Source organism: Oncorhynchus tshawytscha, linkage group LG22, assembly GCF_018296145.1.
Source record: "Oncorhynchus tshawytscha isolate Ot180627B linkage group LG22, Otsh_v2.0, whole genome shotgun sequence".
Classification (NCBI taxonomy): Eukaryota; Metazoa; Chordata; class Actinopteri; order Salmoniformes; family Salmonidae; genus Oncorhynchus; species Oncorhynchus tshawytscha.
The window spans coordinates 16,490,458-16,513,445 of record NC_056450.1 but is presented as its reverse complement, the minus strand read 5'-3'; the positions used below and the strand labels follow the sequence as shown (position 1 = coordinate 16,513,445).

The following is a 22,988-nucleotide window of genomic DNA, read 5'->3' as shown; positions in this document are numbered from 1 at the left end:
TGTATGTATGCTTGTATGCATGTCTTCAAAGTGCTGTTTGTTTATCTAACACTTTTCTTCATTGACTCTTGCAGTGGTCAGTGTAAATACTTGCAGTTGGACCGGAGAGTTCTGGAACATGACTTCTCTAAGAAGGCTACTGGGCCTATCGCCCTCAACTTCCTGGTCAGGTAGCAATGGCACCATCGCCATATCTGTAGCACATACCTTCCAGTAGGGAGCACTCCTGTATTGGTTTGAGATGATTATGAATGGGGTTTTATTACATTAGGGAATGTCTTGTAGTGGGTGCTGAGATTAAGGATTGTCTTACTGATTATGCATGCAATATGTATTTTATCATTGAATTCAACTAATTGTTTTTCAAACCTCTATTTGTGTTTTTCCCCGAAGGTTTTACATCGAGAGTATAACACTGCTGAAAGACAACACGACGGTGGAATTATTCTTCCTGAATGCAAAAGCTGCCGTCTACAATGTAAGCTACTTGTTATTTTATTCGGCTTTCTGTTGATCTAACCGGTGAATCACACTGATAACCTTCGGTTTCTCAAGGGTCAGGTTGCTCTGATTCACCGTCTCATTCTTCCTCTTTATATACCACCGAACCTCAAACAGTCTGACTGTGGCTGTGAAGCACTGTTTTGTCACAGTTATGTTGGAATGAGATGAGACAGTCAGTAAGGGTAGACTGCTGATCGGTTCAGTCCAAGAGAATTCTATTTCGATGATTATGAGTTAGTCATAGGGACAGAGCTCAGATACAGACACCTGCAAAGCGTCTCAAGAGCCCATATGTACACGTACGCATGTATGATTAAGATGTAATTCTTACAGGGGGATATAGAGGTGGAAAGTGAGAATGTCTTCAAATTAGCAGCAAACGCCTTGCAGGTTAGTTCCTTATTTGCTTGGGGCCTTGTACTTTACATTAATTGGCCACTCTAAAGCATACATCTTCTGACATGTTATTTTTATATCTATTCAGGAAGCAAAGGGGGATTTCTCAAGGTAAGGACATACACTGAGTCTACAAAACATTAAGGACATCTGCTCTTTCCATGACATAGATTGACCAGGTGAATCCAGGTGAAAGCTGTGATCCCTTATTGATGTCACTTGTTAAATTCACTTCAATCAGTGTAGATGAAGGGGAGGAGACAGGTTTAAAGAAGGATTTTTAAGCCTTGACACAATTGAGACATGAATTGTGCATGTGTGCCATTCAGAGGGTGAATGGGCAAGACAAAATATTTAAGCACCTTTGAACAGGGTCTAGGAGTAGGTGCCAGGCTCAACGGTTAGTGTCAAGAACTACAACGCTGCTGGGTTCTTCACAGTTTTTCCACAGTTGTGTATCAAGAATGCTCCAGCACCCATAGGACATCCAGCATACTTGACACAACTTTGGGAAGCATTGGAGTCAACATCCCTGTGGAACACCTGAGGCTGTTCTGAGCAAACGTGTTCTTAAGGTGTTCTTAAGGTTTTGTACACTCTTAATGAGTATCTAACACAGCAGGTATCTAAGGAGCAAGACAACATAACACATTTAACAAAGACCTTCAATAATGGAACTGTTTCTCCAGACTTACAGTCAAATCAATGACAGAGTAGTTTGTTATAAGAGGGAAGGCAGTGATGTTGTGTCTTGTGAGGCTGTTAAAACCTCACAGAGGCCTTCTAATGAGTCTCATACCACTGATAGCTCGGCCAAGGCAGAGGTCTGCAGGGCTGGATTCTAACAGCATAGCTCTACCACCTTTAATAAAGCTTCTATTGCAACAGCAGCACCTTCTTTACTGTCAGGGACCATCCAGGTGGAATCAGAGAAAGGGAGTTATGGAACACTGTGGACCTTTGTCTGCATTTCCACCTGTGTCCTTCCAGAGAAAGGGCCTTAAGTTAGGTCATTATCAGGAACTTCCCATGTGGCCATGCACCTGGAGCATGTCTGCCAATTAGGTTTCTGCACCTGTTGGTCTGACAGTCTGACTCCAACTGAATGGGGGTGATATCCATTAGAAGCTTATTCCAGGTTGTTTGGACTTTAGAAGGCCTCAATGCATGGTCATGGTTTCTCTACATACTTTTCTGCATAGTCATTTGCGAACTGTTATGTACAGCATTAGTTAAGGAATTTCACCATCCATATCTTCATAACCATTCTGTTTAATCATTATTCTCAGTGATGAAACCACCAGAACGGAACTGAAGAAGCTTCCAACTCTTCCCAACAAGGTGCTAAAGGAGCACCCATCACTTACATACTGGTAAACTAACCTTGGTAACGGCTTAGTTTAGAAAGACTGCTCAATATCAAGTGGTTCAACAGCAATGTCATTGCAGACAATGATTTGTGATGCATGATGCATTCCTGAGAGGGAGGAGTGATGCAGCCCATCATTTAGGAGTTGAAGGTGTCATCATCATGCTTTTTACAGTGAGGATCGAGTGATAGAGCATTACAAACAGCTGAAAGGAGTCTCCAGAGGACAGGCCATAGTGAAGTGAGTATTGTAAAAACAATGATCCCTCATTCCCTCTCATACACGCCTGTTCACCACAAGTCATCAGATAAAAGACATCAGGCCCTGGCTTCATACATCTTGCTCTCACCCCTCACCCCCTCTCTCTTTCCATCTCTCTCTCTCTCTCGCTGTCTTGCACGCTCTCTCCCTCCTTCTCTTTCACACTCTCATTGCTCTCTCACTCACACATACACACTCTATCTCCTTTCTCGCAACCAAGGTCTGATAGAAATCAATAACACACTCCAGTTACTGTCTGGCCAGTGAATCATTGTGATTCACTGTAGGCATCTTTAACAGATCAGGCTCTCATTGTCCTGTGTAAAGTACCATCTATAATGTTTATATGGTGAACCACCTTTTGAAAATGAAAGAGGAAGTTTGGGATGCTACTGTAATAGAACCTTATTTTAATTCAGGTATTTGACCCTAGTGGAATCCCTACCCACCTATGGTGTCCATTATTATGAAGTAAAGGTAAGAATACAGTATATTGCATTATGCACACAACAGCAGCTATTGCACTTATAAAATCAGATTTCTCTAAGGGAATGGACGTATGCAGTTCAGTCATGGTGCTATGCTTTTGCCTCACAGGACAAGCAAGGCATCCCATGGTGGCTTGGGATCAGCTACAAAGGAATTGGCCAGTATGATTTGCAGGACAAATTGAAACCACGGAAGGTACGGTCATTTGTTTGTTCCCATTTGTGTTCTCCTCTACTTACAGTACAGGATTCGTTTTTGCATGAGCTATTTTATTGGCAGTGTACAGCAGTCATTGTGCAGTATAGCCTTTATACAGGCGCATAGGAGATTCATTCTGCAGATAAGATGTCTGCCTGCTACTGTCGAATTATGTCTTGACAGCGCTAGGAGCTTCATCAGTCTATTTGAGGAATGATGAAATGACAGGGCAGGGATAAAGAATCCTCTGGCACGTAGCACTAGACCTCTCGCACACATTCATCACCTATTCCACTGATCAGGGTTGGGCCCTCGTTACAGCTGGAGCAGACAAGGCCAGACTTGAAAATCCAAGAGACAGTCAGTTCATAACCAGACTGTTTGATCGATCCCTTCAGGTAAACATGACTTTGGAGGCCTGTATTTATTATAATTCTGTCTGACAACCTACCACTCATAACCAAATCAATGTCAGGACAGAGGTATGCCTGCACTACTTTGTCCTGACCAGTTAACATATGTACTTATTTCTCATTCTGAGAATCCTGCATGTAAAGTGTGCAACCCGTTCTTCTGGTTCAGTGGATGTTTTTTAGCTTGGTGTTCTTCTGTTATGAAGAGGAGGAACACCCAGCTTTGTGATCCGGTCTCTACAGTATCACAGTATTAAGTTTATGGTCTATGGGCTTATGAGTCTGAACATGAAGAGAGAAGGAGAGCTGGTTGGGGCAGACGTTTAGTGTTGAGAGGAGGGAGGATGGTGTTTCTGTGATGTCAAAGGCAGGGAGGCAGGGTCTGGGTGTTACCATTCGGAGTGATGAGAATACCTGAGGAGATTTGTTGGAAGCAGAGAGAAAGGGAAAGGGAAGGAAGGAGTTGTTTGTGTTGTTTGAGCTCGACAGAGAGGAATACAGACAGCAAGGATTTAATTACTGGACCTCTACTGGTAAGAGTCTGAGATGAAGGTATAGTTTTTCATATTGGATGCTGACCATTTAATTTGTTCAACAAAAAACAGCTACAGTGGTGACACCCTTGATAAAGATGAGCAATAATGATTAAATAATTCAAATACTGAGCTATATTCTGTGCTTAACATTGGGAAATTATATTATTTTATTCTAATACAATTGCTCAGAGAAAGAGATTTAATAAGCAATAAAAAAAAGGTTCAGGTCAAAATAATTGACACTCCTAAAGATTCTAATAAATAAAGTAAGAAAAAGTTTAGTATTTGGTCCCATTTTCCTTGCACTCAATGACTAAATCAAGCTTGTGACTCTACAAACTTGTTGGATGCATTTGCAGTTCGCTTTTGGTTGCTAGGTTAGCATGTTTTGGAGGTATGATCTGTAACTTTCTCACTCATCCTTTATTCATGATTCATTCAGGATTATTCGTGATCATGGTAGCATCCACATTAATGTAGAAGTGTTTAGAAATCTGTTGTGATTCACCATTGACTTAATCATGGTAATTAATCATGGTAATGATTTAATCATGTACCTTAAATGAGTACATATGAAGGTGTCATATGCAGGCTTTTTTTAAATTAAAATTTTATTTTATTTAACCTTTATTTAACTTAGGCAAGTCAGTTAAGAACAAATTCTTAATTACAATGGCTTTGACAGGCATAGTTTAAGTGAAAGGTTTCACCAACCGTTAATCAGTTGTTTCTGTGTCTCTCTGTGTTTACCTCCATAGCTGTACCAGTGGAAGCAACTGGAGAACTTGTATTTTCGGGAGAAGAAATTTGCTGTTGAGGTGAATGACCCTCACAGGTGATCACAACTACATGTATTTGAATTCCCTTTAGACAACCGAAGAAGCTCTTCTTCCTGAGAATAATCATGGTGTATGTATTATCTCTAAACAGGCGGGCAGTGACGAAGCGTACATTTGGCCAGACTGGCTTAGTCATCCACACATGGTACGCCAGCCACTCATTGATCAAAACCATCTGGGTCATGGCCATCAGTCAGCATCAGTTTTACTTGGACAGAAAGCAAAGCAAGGTAAGGTGTAAGGTATCATGTAATATGATCCATTTTGAGTCCTGACTCAATCACTGTGTCTGTGTTCTGTACCTTTATGCATCCCTATACCAACCAAATTGATCAATTTCTTCATGTAGGATTAAATGCTTGTATTTACATGTAGACAGTGTAGGTCTGTAGTATGTATTGACTATATCAATCCCTAATCCTCGATCACCTCAATCTCTCCATCCCAACAGGGTAAAATAAGTGCAGCGAAAAGTTTGGGTGATATTGCCATGGATTTAACAGAACATGGAGGAGGAACCAAGATAACCAGACTGGGAGATAACCTAAAGCACAACCTTATTATGGCTAGCACTGGCAGCCTGGCGTCAACAGGTATTCTGGTAGCTCAAAGTCACCTCTTTAGCTAAATGTTTCTCTTTTGAAATACCTGTATATGGAAAGGGATAGGACAAATTTACCGGTATTTGTATGCACTTTGTGTTAGAAAATGTGCAACCAAAACAAGCAAATAGACCTAGGGTACATTTACAGTGTAAACAACGTCACCACTACAGGGTCTGCAGATTCAGCAGTGGATGAGGAGCAGAAAAAGGAGAAGATCTCTGAGCTAAAGAAGAAGGAACAAGAGATCCAAGATGTCTTGACCCAGAAAACAAAGGAGCTGAAGAACATCTGCTTGAGAGAGGCGGTGAGCTAACTCTCATCGTTACTCTCTGCTTGTAGACAATTGCTTACATTGATTTTGCTCGTTACGAGCACCTGGAGGTGCTGAGCTGATACAGTTAGGGAATTCCTTTTGCTTTGCAGCCAGGCTCATTCAGTAGAACACCAGTGAAACTATTTTATAAATTGCCTTAGTTTGGTCAGTTGAGACTTTTGGAGTAAAACGCTCCGTAACTGTAAGAGCCTGTACGTGATCTCCAGGACCTTTATTGAAGAGTGTGTCTGTTTCCTCCAGTTGTTTGCTGTAAAGTTAAATGACCTGGATGCTTTGTTGTGTGTTTTCAGGAGCTCACGGGCAAACTGCCCAAAGAGTATCCCCTGTCTGCAGGCGAGAGACCTCCTCAGGTCAGACGGCGAGTTGGCACAGCCTTCAAACTGGATGACCTCTTCCCATACAACGAGGTCTGTATTGAAACAGCACTGTTCAGTATATGTATATATATTTAGCTAATCTTGGCACCCAGAACCTAATCTCACGTGCACAATGGCCTTCTTAAGTTTACTGCAGTGTGCTAAATCAGGGTCATACAGAGTGTTTCTTTGTAGTCTTAAACAAATCTACTTTGAAACAAACCTCACACACATGGTTATGGGCTTAAATTAGAATTTGATTTGCTTTGGGGGGGAAAAACAAGACACCTGTACCATATCAGATATAGAGTTGAAATGTATTCAATTTTGAGTTTGGATCCAATATTACACTTTATATACATCATAGAAGACTGAAATATAACAGATCTGGCTTCGTTAAAAAAAAGAAACGTTTATTATGAGATTATTACAAATATTAATAACATTCACCCATGAGACCACTAGAGGGCGATTTGTTCATTCAACTGCAGGTAAATGGTTATGTATGTTTGTCACGAGAGACTAATATTTTGTAGAATATGACATGACATGAATTCCATGATTTCCTCATAGAGGGTTATAAACCGGGTTGTTAGGATATTATTCTAAGCAGAGTAACATCTGTACTGTACAGTTTTTGTGTGCTGAATGGAATGTGATTGGATTGCATTCATGTCCTGTCCTGTTTTGTATGGATCACGTGTTGATGAGTTGTCTTCTGTATTTCCCAATACGCACACAAACTACTGCAAAATATGACATTGTTGTTATGGCTACATTGTGTTGTAATTTTCAATTGGATATGCATGTCAATTGCTCAGTTGAAATTGAAATGGATCTGCCGTTCTCTGCTGCAATATTGTCTATAATGATGTATGTATACTCTGATCTGTAGGACCCTTATCTGAGGAACCTGGAGAGCAGGTTTGCTCTGCAGCGGAAGATCGTGGAAGCAGCTAAGAAACTGGCCTCGGAGGCAGAGATTTGTAAGACGGTGAAGAGGAAGAGGAGGAGGAACTGTCAGGACGCCATGAGGAAACTGCAGCAGGTCGAGGATGAGATGAACAAGTACAGAATCAAGAAAGGCAAGAAGCCTACCCAAAGAGCCTCTGTGATTATCGCAGGTACTGGACATAGACGTAGACACACACACATTCCACTGTATGAGTTTATTGATTTGTACTATAATCTTTCATCTATAATGTGCTTTCGTCCTTCATCCTTAGATGAGCTTCTCCGTTCAGAGACGAGCTCACTGTCAGACAGTCAGATTCTGGATGACGGTGAGTGGGACAAATTTCAGTTAAACAGTAGCTATATGACCTTTGTTGCCACAGCGCCTTTACGAATCCCATCTGACCATGAGTTTTGTCTCTTTGTCCAGATGACTCGGATGGTGCTCTGAGGCCCCGGTCACGGTCGGTCCAGTGCTCCCCTCAGGTCAGCCCTGCACGTTCCCTGGATCACCACCACAACAAGAGTCTCAGCAGGTTAGCAGCGTTTGACGGCCAGGATGCTTCACATCATTTTCACCCCAGAGAGGTGTCATCTGCACACAGCAGCCCCGCCATAACGTTACCCAGATCTCCACGGGACCCACGCAGCATGCCCTCCACCCCCGTTATGACCCGCAACGCCTACAGCAGCAGCCATCTCAGGTGAGACCCCCCCCTCTCAGACCAGCCTACCCAAACCCTTACCCGGTCACAACATCAGCAATACCTGCATCCAAACGTTTAACAGAAAACTATTGTAATCATAAGTATTTAGTACTGTATGCTGTACATCCGGATTTCTTAACACTATTTGCTTGATAACCGTCTAACAACACGTTTATGTGACAATAACGCATGTATGTTGTTTTTTTTATTAACATTTTTGGGGTGTGTGACTTTTGCAGGTCGGATGGGAACTCCCAGTCCTTCAGGCACCGCAGTGGCAGTCTGGAGTCCCAGCAACGGATACTAAAGGATACCGACTCAGAGAAGCCAGTCTTCACCCTGTCCCCTGCCCGCAGGAGCAACAGCACAGAGGCCCTGGAGGACTGCTCCTCCTTCACCAGTCAGTCCAGCCTGGACTACCCAGGCAACCCCCACTACTGCACCTTGGACTCTCGAACCCGCAACCATCAGCTGCACAGGAGGGTGGAGGTCTATGGAAACACAGGCAGTATGCCTAATCTGGTCCAGAATCATATTGGCTGTAGTTATTTGTATGAGCCCCCAGCGCACTATGCACCGACTGCTTACTACGTGGCAGGTTACCCCTGTCCAGACATGGAGCCCTACTCCAACGGTGCTTATGTGTATGAGAACGAGATGGAGGGCCACTACAATGTCAACCCTTCCTACCAAGTCCACAATTATCACAGACACGAGCGCTACAGGACCTATAGTAGTGATCGAGCGGACAGCCTTGCTCAGAACCCATACGCCACCATGAGATTGCCCCGGACCAGACAGGGGCCCCGCAATGAGCCCTTGCAGAAGAACATGCAGAAGGCTCTGGTGGCTGAGCACCTGAGAGGCTGGTACCACCGCAGCGGTGGCCACAGAGAGGCAGGCAGGGGTCTGGCTGGGTATGACTATGACAACGGCTCTCAGCTCAGCCTGGGATACCAGACCATGCCAGCCCCCTTCAGCCACTCTAGCCGAACCACCTCCTACTCCTCAGGTAGAAATAGATCCTGCTTCTCCTCATATTGCAACAGGTCACCTCAGAATAACATATTCGGTCTGCTCACCCTCAGTAACACAGAGGGACATGTTTTTTTCTGATCAATATAATGCATACATTCCTAACATACTGTATGACAATATATGCTGCATTGTTTGTTAGGGTTAGGGTTAAGGGTTAGGGTTGGACCCGGGATGTGGACATGAAACTAGTTTTAGGGTGTCATTGTCTGAGACTCCCCAGTATGTGTCTGTTACTTTAGTCCAACTAAAAAGTGTCTCTCTTTCTAGTTTCCTCATCAACCAGCACAGGAAACTGGCGCAGCCAGTTGGCTGTGGGTGTAACAGACTATGAGAACATGACAGAGTCACCACAGCACCCTCACCCAGGAGCCCATGGCAATTACAACCGCAGTCCCACCCATACCAGGTGATAACCAGTAACCTACCACAGCACCGCACCTACATTTTCCATACCATACAGGCTATTATAAACTGGGTGGTTTGAGCCCTGACTGCTGATTGGTTGACAGCTGTGGTATATCAAACCATTTATTTTTTACTGCTCTAATTTGATTGGTAACCAGTTTATAGTAGTAATAAGGTAACTTGAGGGTTTGTGGTACATGGCCAATATACAGTATCATGGCTAAGGGCTTTATCCAGGCACTCCATGTTGCGTCGTGCAGAAGAACTGCCCTTAGCCGTGGTATATTGGCCAATACCACACCCCCTCGGGCCTTACTGCTTAAATATAGAATTGACAACAGTATCACTAAGTATGGGGAATGAAGTGGTTCACTCAAGACTATGACCACTCTTATAATTGGCTGTCTGTCTGCTAATGTTTTCTCCTCCCCATACTCAATGGCATGTACTCTTGTGGATGTCACCTCTGTTCACTCTCTGTGTGTGCCTGTCACGATATTGAGCCTCAGGACCTCTCTAGCATTGTCACCACTTGCCACTGTCCGTCCACTTGCTCTTACTCCTCCTGCATCCTCTACTCTTCTCCACCTTCTTCCTCCTGTTCCTCCAGCTCTTCTCATGATTGGACAGGTTATGTTGGCTGTCATATAGACATTTACAGAGATTCAAATGATATCCTTATCTATGAACAGTCTTTGCTAGTAAGTGACATCATGTGGCAGCATGTTTAGTTTGTTTGGTCTGTTGGTGTGAAACTAAACCCCAATAATGAAGTAGTCTCAAATCAATTTATATGAACTGGTGATCATTTCACTTTCTTTCTATCTTTCTCTCCTTTCACTAACTGTCAATCCTCAATCGTCATGTACATAGATTTCCCCCAGAATGCAATGTGTTGAAGAGGTCTGATACAATGCCAGTGGAGTCAGTAGAGGTGTTTGGTGCTGTGGCCAATAGCACTGAGGAAGACCATTAGGCAACTATTCAAACACAGAAGGGTGAGATGAGATGCAAATAGGCTGTCGTAGTGGTAATCCATTTCCATCAGTGTCACTGTTGTCAGTTTCCATCTATGTCTCATCATTTGTCATATTGATCAATATACTGTAGCTCATTTAGTTGTGTCCACCACAGGTTCCATCAAGGTGAAATCAATATGTAGACCATTCATTAAATGTACAGCCAGAGCAGTGGTAACACATACTGCCAAGGCCTAGTTGGCCACATTCCACTCCATTCCAGATACTTACAGCTCATGAGTGGCCATGTCTTACCCGGTTGGCCAAAGGTTTTGCCAAATGATCTTGGTCTTTAAGCAGGCTCACAAATTCAGCATGGACGCATGTGGAGAAAATGTTGTGTTCATTACATCCTGTAGCTAGAAACCACACTTTCACAGTGTCTAGCTTCACAACTACAGTTAAAACACTTTCACAGTGTCTAGCTTCACATCTACAGTTAAAACACTTTCACAGTGTCTAGCTTCACATCTACAGTTAAAACACTTTCAGTGTCTAGCTTCACATCTACAGTTAAAACACTTTCACAGTGTCTAGCTTCACATCTACAGTTAAAACACTTTCACAGTGTCTAGCTTCACATCTACAGTTAAAACACTTTCACAGTGTCTAGCGTCATATCCTTTGTTAAAACACTTTCACAGTGTCTAGCTTCACATCTACAGTTAAAACACTTTCACAGTGTCTAGCTTCACATCTACAGTTAAAACACTTTCACAGTGTCTAGCTTCACATCTACAGTTAAAACACTTTCACAGTGTCTAGCTTCACATCTACAGTTAAAACACTTTCACAGTGTCTAGCGTCATATCCTTTGTTAAAACACTTTCACAGTGTCTAGCTTCACATCCACAGTTAAAACACTTTCAGTGTCTAGCGTCACATCCACAGTTAAAACACTTTCACAGTGTCTAGCGTCACATCCACAGTTAAAACACCACATCCTCCTCATAACTCATAGAACCAGTAGTAGAGTTGACCTACTTTTGCTTGCCTCTCATTACTGTGAGTTGTGATCATATTAAGTGGAGAAAATCTCATTTCAAATGTTCCACTCCTTTTTTATTGCATGGCTTGCTTGACAAGACAGTAGCATGTTTGCTTTTGTTGAATAGTGTGTATCCATGGTCTGTTGTGTTCCATTTTCATGCCTCTAGATAATAACCTCCAGCTGTTGCAGCATGCAGGGGGTTTCATTAAGTACTATGCTGTCCTACAATATGGGAGACTTTTATATTGACCTTCTGTTTGTTTGTTTTCATCTCTTCATTACAGAAGAGTATACATGGATGGAAATTATATGGGCATGCACTGAAGATAAGAGGACCAAAAGAATCACTGGCACAATGACCCCAACATTGGAAGCACGGTTCTCTGGAAGGATACCAACTAACCTCTGGACATGCTGCATTATGACACTCTTGAATGACTCTCCCATGTGCCTTGGATTAGATGGAGATGGATATTATTCAGGAAGACATGGGATGTGGTGATGGCACAAATGCAAGGTTTTGGTGATCTGGGAAACCAGCTTCATCATTGTGAATATTGTGAAGGATCTACAAACAGCATTTCAAACCCCGGGATACCTTTGACCCAAATATATTACCCTCTTGTATTATGACAAAAATAAGTCTTTAAAAAAAAAATCAATTGTCAAAATCATTGTCTTTATGATAATCAGTCAACTGTGTGTTGGGAGTGTATGGATAAGGAGTTAAAGCAGGATACCTCCAAAGTGTTGTGCCATACAGTACACACAGAGCACTATTTAGTGAGCTACTCATTATACATGTTGTAAATCAACTTGAATATCTTTGTAAAACATTTAGGTATACATTTTGGAGTTACTATTCACAAAGTGTGATAACAAAATAATAAACCAACCCTTCCTGACTGCGGTTTGTCAGTCAATGGACTGATGCGCTCTCTCCTCTCCCAAGTATGAATCTGAATGTACATGTTGATATTGTTTAAGATGATTCATATTTTCCTTTTTGTGATCGTGTTAATGTGGTGTATATTGCTTGCATGTGAACATAAACTTTTGATAAGCAGCTTTTTTGTATATTGTAAAAAGATATGCCTTAAAATAATGTTTCTTTATTGTTTCTCTTTATTGTCTTTCTCTACACATTTGTACATTGTCCACATATTGTTAGGCTTTGTCATCTCCTACTCTAAGTGAAATATTTCCCATTCGGATTTGGGACATCAATAAAAAAAAAACGTGTGAGACACACAGCATGTGGTGTGACTTCTTTAGCCCTCAACAAGACTAGATTTCTCCATTGGTGGGGGGCAGGTAGCCTAGCGGTTAGTGTGTTGAGCCAGTAACTGAGCTGACAAGGTAAAACATATTTTGATGTGCCCTTAAGCAAGACACTTAACCCTAATTTGCTGTAAAACAACACATTGCACTGCATCTGTCTGGGGCTATGTCACAATAAAACATTCTTCTTCTTTTTTTTTTTTTTACATTCCAAGTGAGTGAACTCACCCCCTACACAAAATGTGATCTCTTCTGGTTTTACATCAGCTGTCAGTTGTTGTGCACCACTTCAGGGAGATATTATTACACTTTCCTGGAAGCTCTGGGGGATTGGGCGGAGCCCTGTGCGTAGTGGACCGTGGTATCCTTCCCAGTCCTGTAAAAAAAACTGTCCACCTGTTCCTGTCGATCTCCCCCTTTTCCTGTCTCCCAATCAACTGCCATACTGAAAGATCATACAGCCTGTCCATCTGACTCAAGCTACTGAAAAAAGAACATGTTAGTATGTCTCTCCTGGCCCTTCTGCACCATAAATATCTTCCATGAGGTCCTATGTGTTTAATTTTAGACTTTGCCTGGGGTGTGAGCAGACCATTTACCAGCTAGAGACAGAGCCAATAGCACTGTCTACTCAGCTCTAGGACTGTGTAGTCGTCGTGGATATACTTTTTACCCTTTATGTTGAAAATAAACTCTTAAGACAAATACTATTCAAATATGTCCAGCCAAAGGGACCGGGACATGGAGGACATCCATGAGGAAGACATTGATGAAGATGATATCCTAGCCAGCTTGTCTCCTGAGGAGCTTCAAGAACTCCAGAAAGAGATGGACGTTTTAGCGCCAGACGATAGAATACCGCTTGGTCAGAGACAAAAGGACCAGAAGAAAGAGAAGCCATCCGCCGACTCTGATGAGGAAGAAGACATTGATGAAGATGATATCCTGTCAAAATTGTCTCCTGAGGAGCTCAAAGAGCTCCAGAAAGAGATGGACGTTATAGCCCCGGATGAGAGGGTACCTGTGGGTCAGAGGCAGAAGAGCCAGACAGAGAAGACGCCCACAGGTTCGTTTGATCACAGGGGCCTGGTGGATTATCTGTACTGGGAGAAGGAGTCCAAACGCATGCTGGAGGAGGAGAGGATCCCCGTCACTCTACTGCCCAGTAAGGTAAGAAACTACATAATCAACGGTCAATATATTGTCGTTATAGTCTTCAATATATCATACATCATACAGTATACCACTGTATGTTCTACAAAGCTACGTTAATTAAATGATTGTACTACTTGTCTTCATCAGAAAACTATGGAAGAGGATGCTGAAAAGAAAGAAATCGTTGAAGACTTGGAGACTGTGTATGAGGTGGTAGAAGAAGTCATCGAGGTGGAAGCTACAGACGGTGTTGAAGGAGAGGAAGTGATAGAGGAGATTATAGAGGTAATGCTTGTGGAGGAGGAGGAGGAGGAGGAGGAAGAGGATGCGAAGAAGGAGAAAGAGGAACAGGAGAAAAAGGACATGCCCATAAAAGATGAAAGGGTCATAGAAAAACATGAACACCCAGTGAATGAGCATCTAAAAGAGTCACCGGATGATAACAGCACTAACACTGTGAACACGACCAGTCCTCTGCAACCCCCACCAGAGTCCGCAGAAATGAAAGAAAATAAAGACATTGAGAGAACAGAGCAAAAGAGCACATCACAAATACCTGAGAAAGTAAAAAGTAACACCACAGACGCTCCCGCTCCTGAAGAAATAGAGATGACTCCAGAGGAGAAGAGGGCCTGTTTTGTTCCAGAGAAAGAGGTGAGGGTAATTAACAAACTAAATATTCCAAAGCTGGCCCTTGGTGGGAGCCTTGGTGGCCTTGGTGGGGCCAAGAAGACATCAAGACCCTCAGGGAATGAGACAAACCTGGACACCACTCTGGATAAGATCCGCAACAACAACCCCGCTATCACAGACGTAAACCTGAATAACATAGAAAACATTCCCAAAGAAATGCTAATAGAATACGTCGATGCCTTGAAGAAGAACAAGCACGTCAAGACCTTCAGCATAGCCAACACCGGCGCAGACGAAAACATTGCCTTCACCCTGGCCAACATGCTGAGAGAGAACCGTAGCATCACCACACTGAACATAGAGTCTAACTTCATAACAGGGAAGGGCATCATCGCCATTATCCGCTGCCTACAGTTCAACGAGACGCTCACTGAGCTCCGTTTCCACAACCAGAGACACATGCTGGGACACCACGCGGAGATGGAGGTGTCGCGCCTGCTCAAGGCCAACAACACCCTCCTGAAGATGGGCTACCACTTTGAGCAGGCGGGTCCCAGAATGGTGGTAACCAACCTGCTGACCAGGAACCTGGACCGTCAGAGACAGCAGAGGAACGAGGAGCAGAGCAAGCAGCAGCAGCAGCAACAGAAAGAGGTGTTTGAGATGTACGAACGGGCTCTGAACCTGCCCCCAGGGCTGCTGGCGATGCTGGGCTATGTCCCTCCCGAAATCGAGGCCCTCATGCCGCAGCTTCCCAAGGGTCCCCAGGGTCCCATGGAACCCAAACCAGAAAAGCAGCAGAACACTTCTCCACAGTATCAACGCAAGCAGTTTAAACACATGCAGTGCAACCCCATTCCACAACAACCCCCCAGCACGGACTCCTCTGGTAACCTTCTAAAGGACATCCAGCTGAAGAGGACCCCCAAAAAGCGCGACCCTTTCCTGGACATAGACATTAGGGAGGACAGGAGAGCAGAGAGGCCGAATGTCCAGCTCAGGAAGACATCAGGAAAAACGAGGGACACAGGCGTTGATGAGATGGTAGAACTGAAGGCCACTCTGAAAGACGTGATGAAGACACTGAAGCCTGTCCCTCGGAGGCGGCAGCCGGCCAAGGTGGATGTGACGCCCCGTGATGAACTTCTTAATGAGATCAAAAAGAGCAACGTGGCCTATCTCAAAGCTGTGAGTACTGATGATTCTCAGATTACAGTCATATTGTTAGGTAATTTTATTTTACCAGCAATCACATTGTTTAGTTAGATGTCAGAAGTTGGTGGATTTTTTTTTTTAAAGATGCATTGTGGAACTACCTTGAACTGGAGAACACATACCGTCTAATCATGCTTGTTAGTTTTAACCCATATTAGACACGCACTAGCAAATATGTAGACGAGATTAGTGTGAAATAACAATAATTTAAGGGAGTGAACATGAATTATAATACGGGGTTACATGGAGAAAATCAGACCTTCTGAAATGTTTGGCTCTCCCTGAACGCTTAAAAAATAAAAGAAGTGACCCTCCCTTATACCCCAAATAATAATTAAAACAAAGTGGATAGTAGAGAACATGTCTACCAGAGCCGTAGCCTTATTCCAGTAAACATTACATGGAAACGTCTGAATTTTTATAATGCACAGGGCTGAGAGCCAGGTTGTGGGTTGATAGTCCACTGTGGCCGCACAAGAGTAGGGGTGGAAAGATAACCTTTATAGTAAAAGTATTGCATGAATCTATGATCGTATTTGCAGGTTCGAGAAAATGTTTCCTTTTTTAAACATTCCCTGCAATTGTATGTAATTTTACATATTAGCAGAATCTTTTTTAATACTACACAAAATACAGGCTAAGAATGGACAGAGAGATAGGCCTATGTGTTCATCTTATCATACTTTATTTCCCCAATGCCACAGTGTGTCTTGTTTGTAACTAAACTGTCCCTGTTTGCAAATCATTTAATCTGAGAAATCATTAGGTATCTGAGAATAGTACTTTCAAAAGTTAGGCCTACCTTTCCACCCCAGACAGAGTAGGTCCTACCTTTCCACCCGAGACAGAGTAGACTACCTTTCCACCCCAGACAGAGTAGTCCTACCTTTCCACCCCAGACAGAGTAGGTCCTACCTTTCCACCCCAGACAGAGTAGGCCTACCTTTCCACCCCAGACAAAGTAGGTCTACCGATGCAGAAACATTTAAGCTTTCACTGCTGGCTACTCTTTTGCTGTGGCTTAACCCAACGAGAGAAGGTCACAAATGTCTGGGTTTAAACGTGTTATATTGTACAGAAAGTGAATTGCTTAATCAATTGATAGTGACAGAATTAGATTACTTCCCAAGCAAAGTCTACTTCTGAATGTCAAAGAAGCTAAACAATGATATCCCCATACGCATTGGAGTCACATCTTTCCAGGGTATTTCACAGCACTGTTATAGATCACTTTATATAATCAGATCCGTTTCATTTTCTTTAATAAAAGGTAAACCTATGGCATACCTTCTCATACCCTCTTAATTCAAGTCTTGGTTTTAACTGAACTGCCCTTCACTGACATGGAGGTAGGCTATTTAAAGAGTGCAAGGTGGGTGGAGGAATTGACCTACAAATCTATGGACATAGCAGCCTATTGCCTAATTTTGTCTATCAAACAGGTAGGCCTACCTTTTATTTTTTAAATATGAAGAAATTGGCTCCAACACAAACCCTTCTTGTGGTTACTAAAGTCTAATTACAATGAAATGAATTATGCCTATGTTCAGCACCATGAGCTGTCCATTTCTAATTGATTTTTCCGCTGCTGATGATTCAAGTTTCAGCACCACAATGTAAGTTGCTATGTAAGTTACTTGAATCTGGCTTATTGGGAGGTCAATAACTCTGATAAATAAATCACGAGCAAGAAACATTGTTTTTCATAAAAATCTATTACAAAATCAATCATCTTAACACTCCTTTTCAAATTGAACAGAACGTAGGCTAGTCTTTTTTTATTTATTTTTTAAATTTAACCTTCATTTATACAGGTTTTTCTCATTGAGATAACATCACTTTTCCAAGAGAGACCTGGTCCAATAGTAGCATGGGGAACAACGCAGCAGGGGGAACAAGTTTGCGCACAAGGAAGAACATTTTTGGGATTATCTCTAATCAAAAAATGATTTTAGGAAGAAGCCTTTGACTCTCCTTCTGAACTGCCACCGTAGGCCTACATAGCGCAGCACACAAAAACATTTTTGATCAGCAAGAGCAGAGCAGGACGGGGCTCGGGATTGGAATATCCATTGCAGTGTGTAATGCAGCTTAGTTGTATTTACACCACGCCAGCAGCTATTTTAGGAATGTAGCTTTGCTCTGTGCTTCTATAGGCTATGGATCATTTGATTGAGACCGCACTAAATAGCCTATAGGCTATGGATCATTTGATTGAGACTGCACTAAATAGCCTATAGGCTATGGATCATTTGATTGAGACTGCACTAAATAGCCTATAGGGGCATTTGATATTGCGCGCCCAGCAGAGAATCAAGAGATGAGGGGCGGCATCGGTAACACATCAATATATAGTCTAATAAGCAACTAATTCTAAAACACTGAGAAATATATACATTTAATCAATTACAAATGACATAACTCTCCCCTGGACTAGTTGTAAAAAAAAAAATGTTTTAAAGTCCCCTTGACTAAAATTTGAAAAGCAGGAGGACCCTCCCCCATTCCCTCCAGGTAGCTATTCTGTACATTTCCATCCATCCCGTATACCTGTGTGCATCCTCCACTCCTCCAATCACATCTTTCTCACAGCTGTTTGTGTAATGTATTACTCCTACAGGTGCCACTCCCCAAAGAATTGGAATCAAGAGAAACCAGTCTCTTCAATCTCTGAGGAATCTACAATACCTTTATTTCTGCTGTTTGTTTAACATGTTTAATCTATTCATTAACAATAATCTGCTTGCACTTGTAACACTAGTTTGCCTCACTACTCCTGTTCAGGTAGAGCACCATTTGTTCCTTGAGGTTTGGAAGAACTGGTATGGTATTTGGATATGAGTCTACAGCTGGAAAATGCACCATACAATGTGCATAGTATAAGTAGTCTCAATTAATAATTATGTTTGTTTGGGTAAAAATGTATTTACTTTGAACACTCCCAAATGAGTGTGGGCAAATCCATCATCTATTGATGACAGGTCTTTCATCTACAGATTTTCAAAACCACTGGTGTCAGCTTTGCAATTGCAAACAGCTGAACCCCAGAATATAGAGTATAGGATTTGTCTTTTACTGTGTAAAACACTGTGGGCCAGTGGTCCAGAAGCTAGATTTCAAATCAGACTTCTGTTTCACGGAACAGTCCATCTTAACTCATAATTCTAACAAGTGTTGACATTAAAAATCAGTGTACAATCAAAATGTCCAATATTTTTATGTTTTTTTTACATTAATTAACATAGTTAAAAGACCATATGGATTCCTTAAATTAAGTTTTGTTATGGTGGAACAGTGCTCTGCTTCCAATTCTGTAGTTATGTTATTGCTACTCAATGGAAATACTTACACACAAAGAAAAAGCAGTTATAACATCCTTATAATAGAACCTTCTCTGAACTCGTCTGTGAAACTGTAACCATAGTATTAGTGTGCACACCTTTTTCCTAAAAGCAATTTGGCTATGTCCGATACAAACTGATTCTCCTTAGTTCTTTGGAAGACTGCATCTGTGTCAGTCCTAAACACAAATAGCTCATAAAATCATTCTCATCTATTACTGATGGTGATCCCTGGAATTGGATAGGCTATTATGGTGGATTTAGAATAAAATCTCAGATCATCTGCTACTGAGGGGAAATAATCAGAACCCCAATGCACAATCAGGCATTCATAATGGGTGTGATATTTAATAGTACAGAGGTAACATGCATTGATTCTTTTTAACAATACTTTGGTGCTTGACACTGTTTTATATAATGCAAACACTTGTTTTCTGCTGAATACACAAAGTAGATTCAATGAGACATGAAAGCACAACGTAAACATATACACCATGATTACTTGAATGAATAAAGCTGCATTTGCCATTCCTTTTCCCATATTGCATAGCCATGAGCTGAAAATGTTCATCTCAAGCCCAACCCACAGGGTCTGAAGTAACAAGAGGGATATTATTGCTACTTGTTAATATGCAGTCACTGGTCCAGTGAATAGAAGGGGAGCCCAGTGACACTAGTTCAGCATTAGGAGAGGAAATATAGTTATCTTCTGAGGTCGCAAATAAATTGATTCTGATTAAATTATTTGCTTATTTATATAATAAAGCTAGAAGATATGCTACTGAACACAATTGTTTTAACGTGTAATAGTTACTGCATTCTGGCATTCAGCTCTATATATATTGCAACTACATGATGACATGTGTATTGTGTTCCTTTGAACATTATTGGGCAAATATACAAAAACACTCATGCCTCATTTCACTGTGCCGAGTGCCTTCCCAACATACGATCCATACAGGACTGTACAAATCTTTCTGAAATGCTCTAAAGAAATCAGGTACTTTGACACAAAATGTATTTTTAAAAAAAAGTGTTCATTCAATATAACAAAATGGAGTGAGAATGACAAATGGAGGAAATGTGACAGCACTGACATTATGCGGGGTAAAAAGCAACACTTTAGTGTTAAAGGAGAAAGCAAACCATGTTGAATTGAATGAGGGTAACATTTTGGCTCTCTCCCCTCACTCCTTGTTTAGCTTAGACTCCAGGAAGTCCTGGATCTTGTTGATCTTCTCCTCCTGTTGGTCTAGTAGATCCAGGATGATGCCCATTGGGGACTTTTTCATGCCCACTCCCTCGATCTTATTCTCCAGCCTGTTCTTCATGTTGCGCAGCCTCAGAGACGCATGGACCAGGATCACTACAAGGAAGAAAGGCTGGATTAGTTTCCTACCCGCTCACGATGCGCTACTCCCAATGGAGATAGCATTTTCCTATTCTGACCGATGGAAACATGATGTTTGTGCCTTAATCTAAAATGATGCAGCTTCAACCGAGAAGGATAATTAGTTTCCAGGTATGTGCGATGAAATACAATGCACACGTATGGTTAAGGAGAGGCATGTTTACTCCCCTCGTCAGAGATGCTGACTGCATGATGTAAGCCAGTAAATGTAGTCAAGTATTGTACAGACAGTACATAGCAACCAGTCAACACACGCGGGCAGCCACAGGACAGCCCTCTTGGGAAGGGCTCCGTCACTGACTGACTGCCTCCTGATCCCCACCACAATGTGGCAGCTGTTGCCTGCACTCCTTTTCTCAGAACCACCAATTACCCTAAAAACATTGTGTTCTGTAATGTGCATTTCAGAATCCAGCAGTTAGTCTTGACTATTTATTTCCAAAACAATGTTCTTGAAAGTTTAACTGGGGGGGGGGCATTTTCTTAAGGTGGAGAAGCACACACATTCCCCATATTGAACCCATTCAATGAGTCAGAATGGGAGTGGTTGAAAAAACAGTTTGCTCCTCCTCCTGTGACTAATCCTCCACGTTTGCACCATATTCCAATGGAGGTTGCCACTGGAAAAAGGCCTGAAAGCTAGGCTAAATCTATATGCTAGTTACTGTGTGCATTGTGTGACTAACAAAAATCAAACATTAAAGGGTCAGATTTTTCAAACACAGATAAAGCCTGTGTCCAAGAAACTGTCCCCAAGAGTATGGAATATACTGAGACTCACACAGCAAGGGAAAAGTAATTCCAAAGATGAAGACCATCACTCCACCACATAGTGACAGCAGGAAGTAGCTCGTTCCCATGACAGCAATGACAAACAGGGTGGGGTTTTTCTTCTTGAAATTCTTGATGAAATTCTTGTTCTCTCCTGCCCACACCGAAACCATGAAGACCAGAGAAACCACTGCCCCGCCCAGAAACATCCCAAGAGGGTTCAAAAATCTACAAAGATGGGAAACACATTACACAAAACATCTACATCCACTCAAATTCTGTATGGCAATGCAAAACAATTAATTGGGCAGCTGTAAAACACAATAAAAGCAACGAACAGCAAACCCTGGTGGCTGGAATAAGAGCAACACCTTTCCTTTTTTTGCCATTTTCAAAAATAATATGAGAGTTTTCAAACTATCGTAGCTGCAATTTAGCAATTAGGACACATACAAAACTGCTCTTCGGGTGTTATAAGTACACTTCTACATTGTACATGCAATGTGTGGCTGAGATAAGGATCCAACTGCTTGGACAACTTTTAGCATTCATGTGTTAAATAGGCTGTAGAAACTATTATAAAAATATATTTAGAAAACATTGGAAATTCATCTGTCAAATGGTTATTTCAAAATATTTAAAAAAAAAGGTACCCAAATGACAATTTGTGATAAATTGGTTACAAGCAGGCCTAAACCACCTAACGTTAGTAATTATGTTCACCGTTCACACAGTTGCAGGCAGCTGATAGCTACATTTGTTTTTAGCAGGCCAGCTAGTACCAGACTCCATTCCAATTCCATCACATGATAATGACTGCATCTCTTATTTCGTCGTTGCAGTTGTGAGGAGAATAGGAAAAGATAGGGAAATCTTGCTCATTGCTGTAAATAAAATGCCCGTGCATGACAATTACGTAGCTATGACTTGGTGTGAATCAGACTGCAGACAAACCAAATAAGATAGCTAGCAGCTGGGTGGAAAATGCTAGCAAGCTGACTTACCCCACGACCAGGAAAACCACGACAGCCACTGCGAAGTAATTGGTCTGATAGTATAACAAGTTGCTGATCACCCGGTTGTTCCATTTAGCTAAATCTGCGAAATCGGGTTTAGCAAAACGATCAGCTCCTGGGAAGAAGTCGTCCCATGGTCTGAGCGGTGCAAGCTCCATTCTTGCCATCTCCGAGTTCACTACTCGGATGTTTTAACAGATCAACTGAACAGTAATACCAGAGACTAGCTACCAAAGTAATTTATAGGATGGGCTCGGGCAGAGAGGAAGAGGCGAAGCGAGAGAGGGTTTACTTCGCCACAAATCTGTTAACGAAAATAAGACCACGAATTGGGATGTTTTTTTTAATGGAGGATAATACGAGTGTCACATTTGGTCAACCAAAACGTGAAGCTTATTATCGAATATAAGTTTCTTAATGGTTAGGTTCAGTGGTGTAGTGGAGGGTATACACCCCCCCCTCCGTGGGCACTAATACGTACCAAAGTAGTGTAGGTATACGCCATTTCAATTAATAAGGCTGATGGAACAGATCCGAATATTTAGTTTATATTTTGGATAAAATATTATTTAACATTTTAGCCGCAGCTATTTACTGTAGACCTTCGCGTGAATTTTCCAGAATTCTATTTGCAGTAAAACGCCGTTCTAAAATGGGCAGAGAAGGAATTATCCATCAGACATTTAGAAAGAGGGGTGATTGAAATATGCAACAACTATCATTGGTTGCTAATAGGACTACGATGCCTTT

General features: G+C 42.0%; 3 protein-coding genes across 5 annotated transcripts in view; 2 read left to right on the top strand and 1 right to left on the bottom strand.

The window, feature by feature from the left end:
* Nucleotides 1-12,664, top strand: part of LOC112221941 (FERM domain-containing protein 4B-like) — a 33,266-nt gene extending 20,602 nt beyond the window's left edge. Inside the window, exons 4-24 of one of the 3 annotated variants that reach the window (XM_042303850.1) lie at nucleotides 75-170; nucleotides 394-478; nucleotides 838-894; nucleotides 989-1,011; nucleotides 2,190-2,273; nucleotides 2,445-2,510; nucleotides 2,951-3,008; nucleotides 3,129-3,215; nucleotides 3,521-3,616; nucleotides 4,926-5,002; nucleotides 5,098-5,236; nucleotides 5,458-5,599; nucleotides 5,782-5,915; nucleotides 6,236-6,352; nucleotides 7,197-7,425; nucleotides 7,528-7,584; nucleotides 7,686-7,959; nucleotides 8,202-8,974; nucleotides 9,268-9,406; nucleotides 10,279-10,403; nucleotides 11,700-12,664. In XM_042303850.1, coding sequence (XP_042159784.1) covers nucleotides 75-170; nucleotides 394-478; nucleotides 838-894; nucleotides 989-1,011; nucleotides 2,190-2,273; nucleotides 2,445-2,510; nucleotides 2,951-3,008; nucleotides 3,129-3,215; nucleotides 3,521-3,616; nucleotides 4,926-5,002; nucleotides 5,098-5,236; nucleotides 5,458-5,599; nucleotides 5,782-5,915; nucleotides 6,236-6,352; nucleotides 7,197-7,425; nucleotides 7,528-7,584; nucleotides 7,686-7,959; nucleotides 8,202-8,974; nucleotides 9,268-9,406; nucleotides 10,279-10,381 — 2,836 coding nt within the window. In that variant the 3' untranslated portion in view covers nucleotides 10,382-10,403; nucleotides 11,700-12,664. The remainder of the gene's footprint in view (nucleotides 1-74; nucleotides 171-393; nucleotides 479-837; nucleotides 895-988; nucleotides 1,012-2,189; nucleotides 2,274-2,444; nucleotides 2,511-2,950; nucleotides 3,009-3,128; nucleotides 3,216-3,520; nucleotides 3,617-4,925; nucleotides 5,003-5,097; nucleotides 5,237-5,457; nucleotides 5,600-5,781; nucleotides 5,916-6,235; nucleotides 6,353-7,196; nucleotides 7,426-7,527; nucleotides 7,585-7,685; nucleotides 7,960-8,201; nucleotides 8,975-9,267; nucleotides 9,407-10,278; nucleotides 10,404-11,699) is intronic. The other 2 variants (XM_042303852.1, XM_042303851.1) reach the window with 2 other exon arrangements.
* Nucleotides 12,665-13,186: 522 nt separating this feature from the next.
* Nucleotides 13,187-18,907, top strand: lmod3 (leiomodin 3 (fetal)). Its single transcript, XM_024384402.2, has 3 exons — nucleotides 13,187-13,866; nucleotides 13,999-15,672; nucleotides 18,320-18,907. The coding sequence occupies exons 1-3, from the start codon at nucleotides 13,414-13,416 to the stop codon at nucleotides 18,371-18,373; spliced, it is 2,181 nt and encodes a 726-aa protein (XP_024240170.1). The 5' UTR covers nucleotides 13,187-13,413; the 3' UTR covers nucleotides 18,374-18,907.
* Nucleotides 18,908-19,361: 454 nt separating this feature from the next.
* On the bottom strand, nucleotides 19,362-22,611 carry LOC112221945 (PRA1 family protein 3). The gene is made up of 3 exons (XM_024384408.2): nucleotides 22,227-22,611; nucleotides 21,233-21,450; nucleotides 19,362-20,406 (listed from the first exon to the last, which is right to left on the bottom strand). The coding sequence occupies exons 1-3, from the start codon at nucleotides 22,403-22,405 to the stop codon at nucleotides 20,228-20,230; spliced, it is 576 nt and encodes a 191-aa protein (XP_024240176.1). The 5' UTR covers nucleotides 22,406-22,611; the 3' UTR covers nucleotides 19,362-20,227.
* Nucleotides 22,612-22,988: the final 377 nt, after the last annotated feature.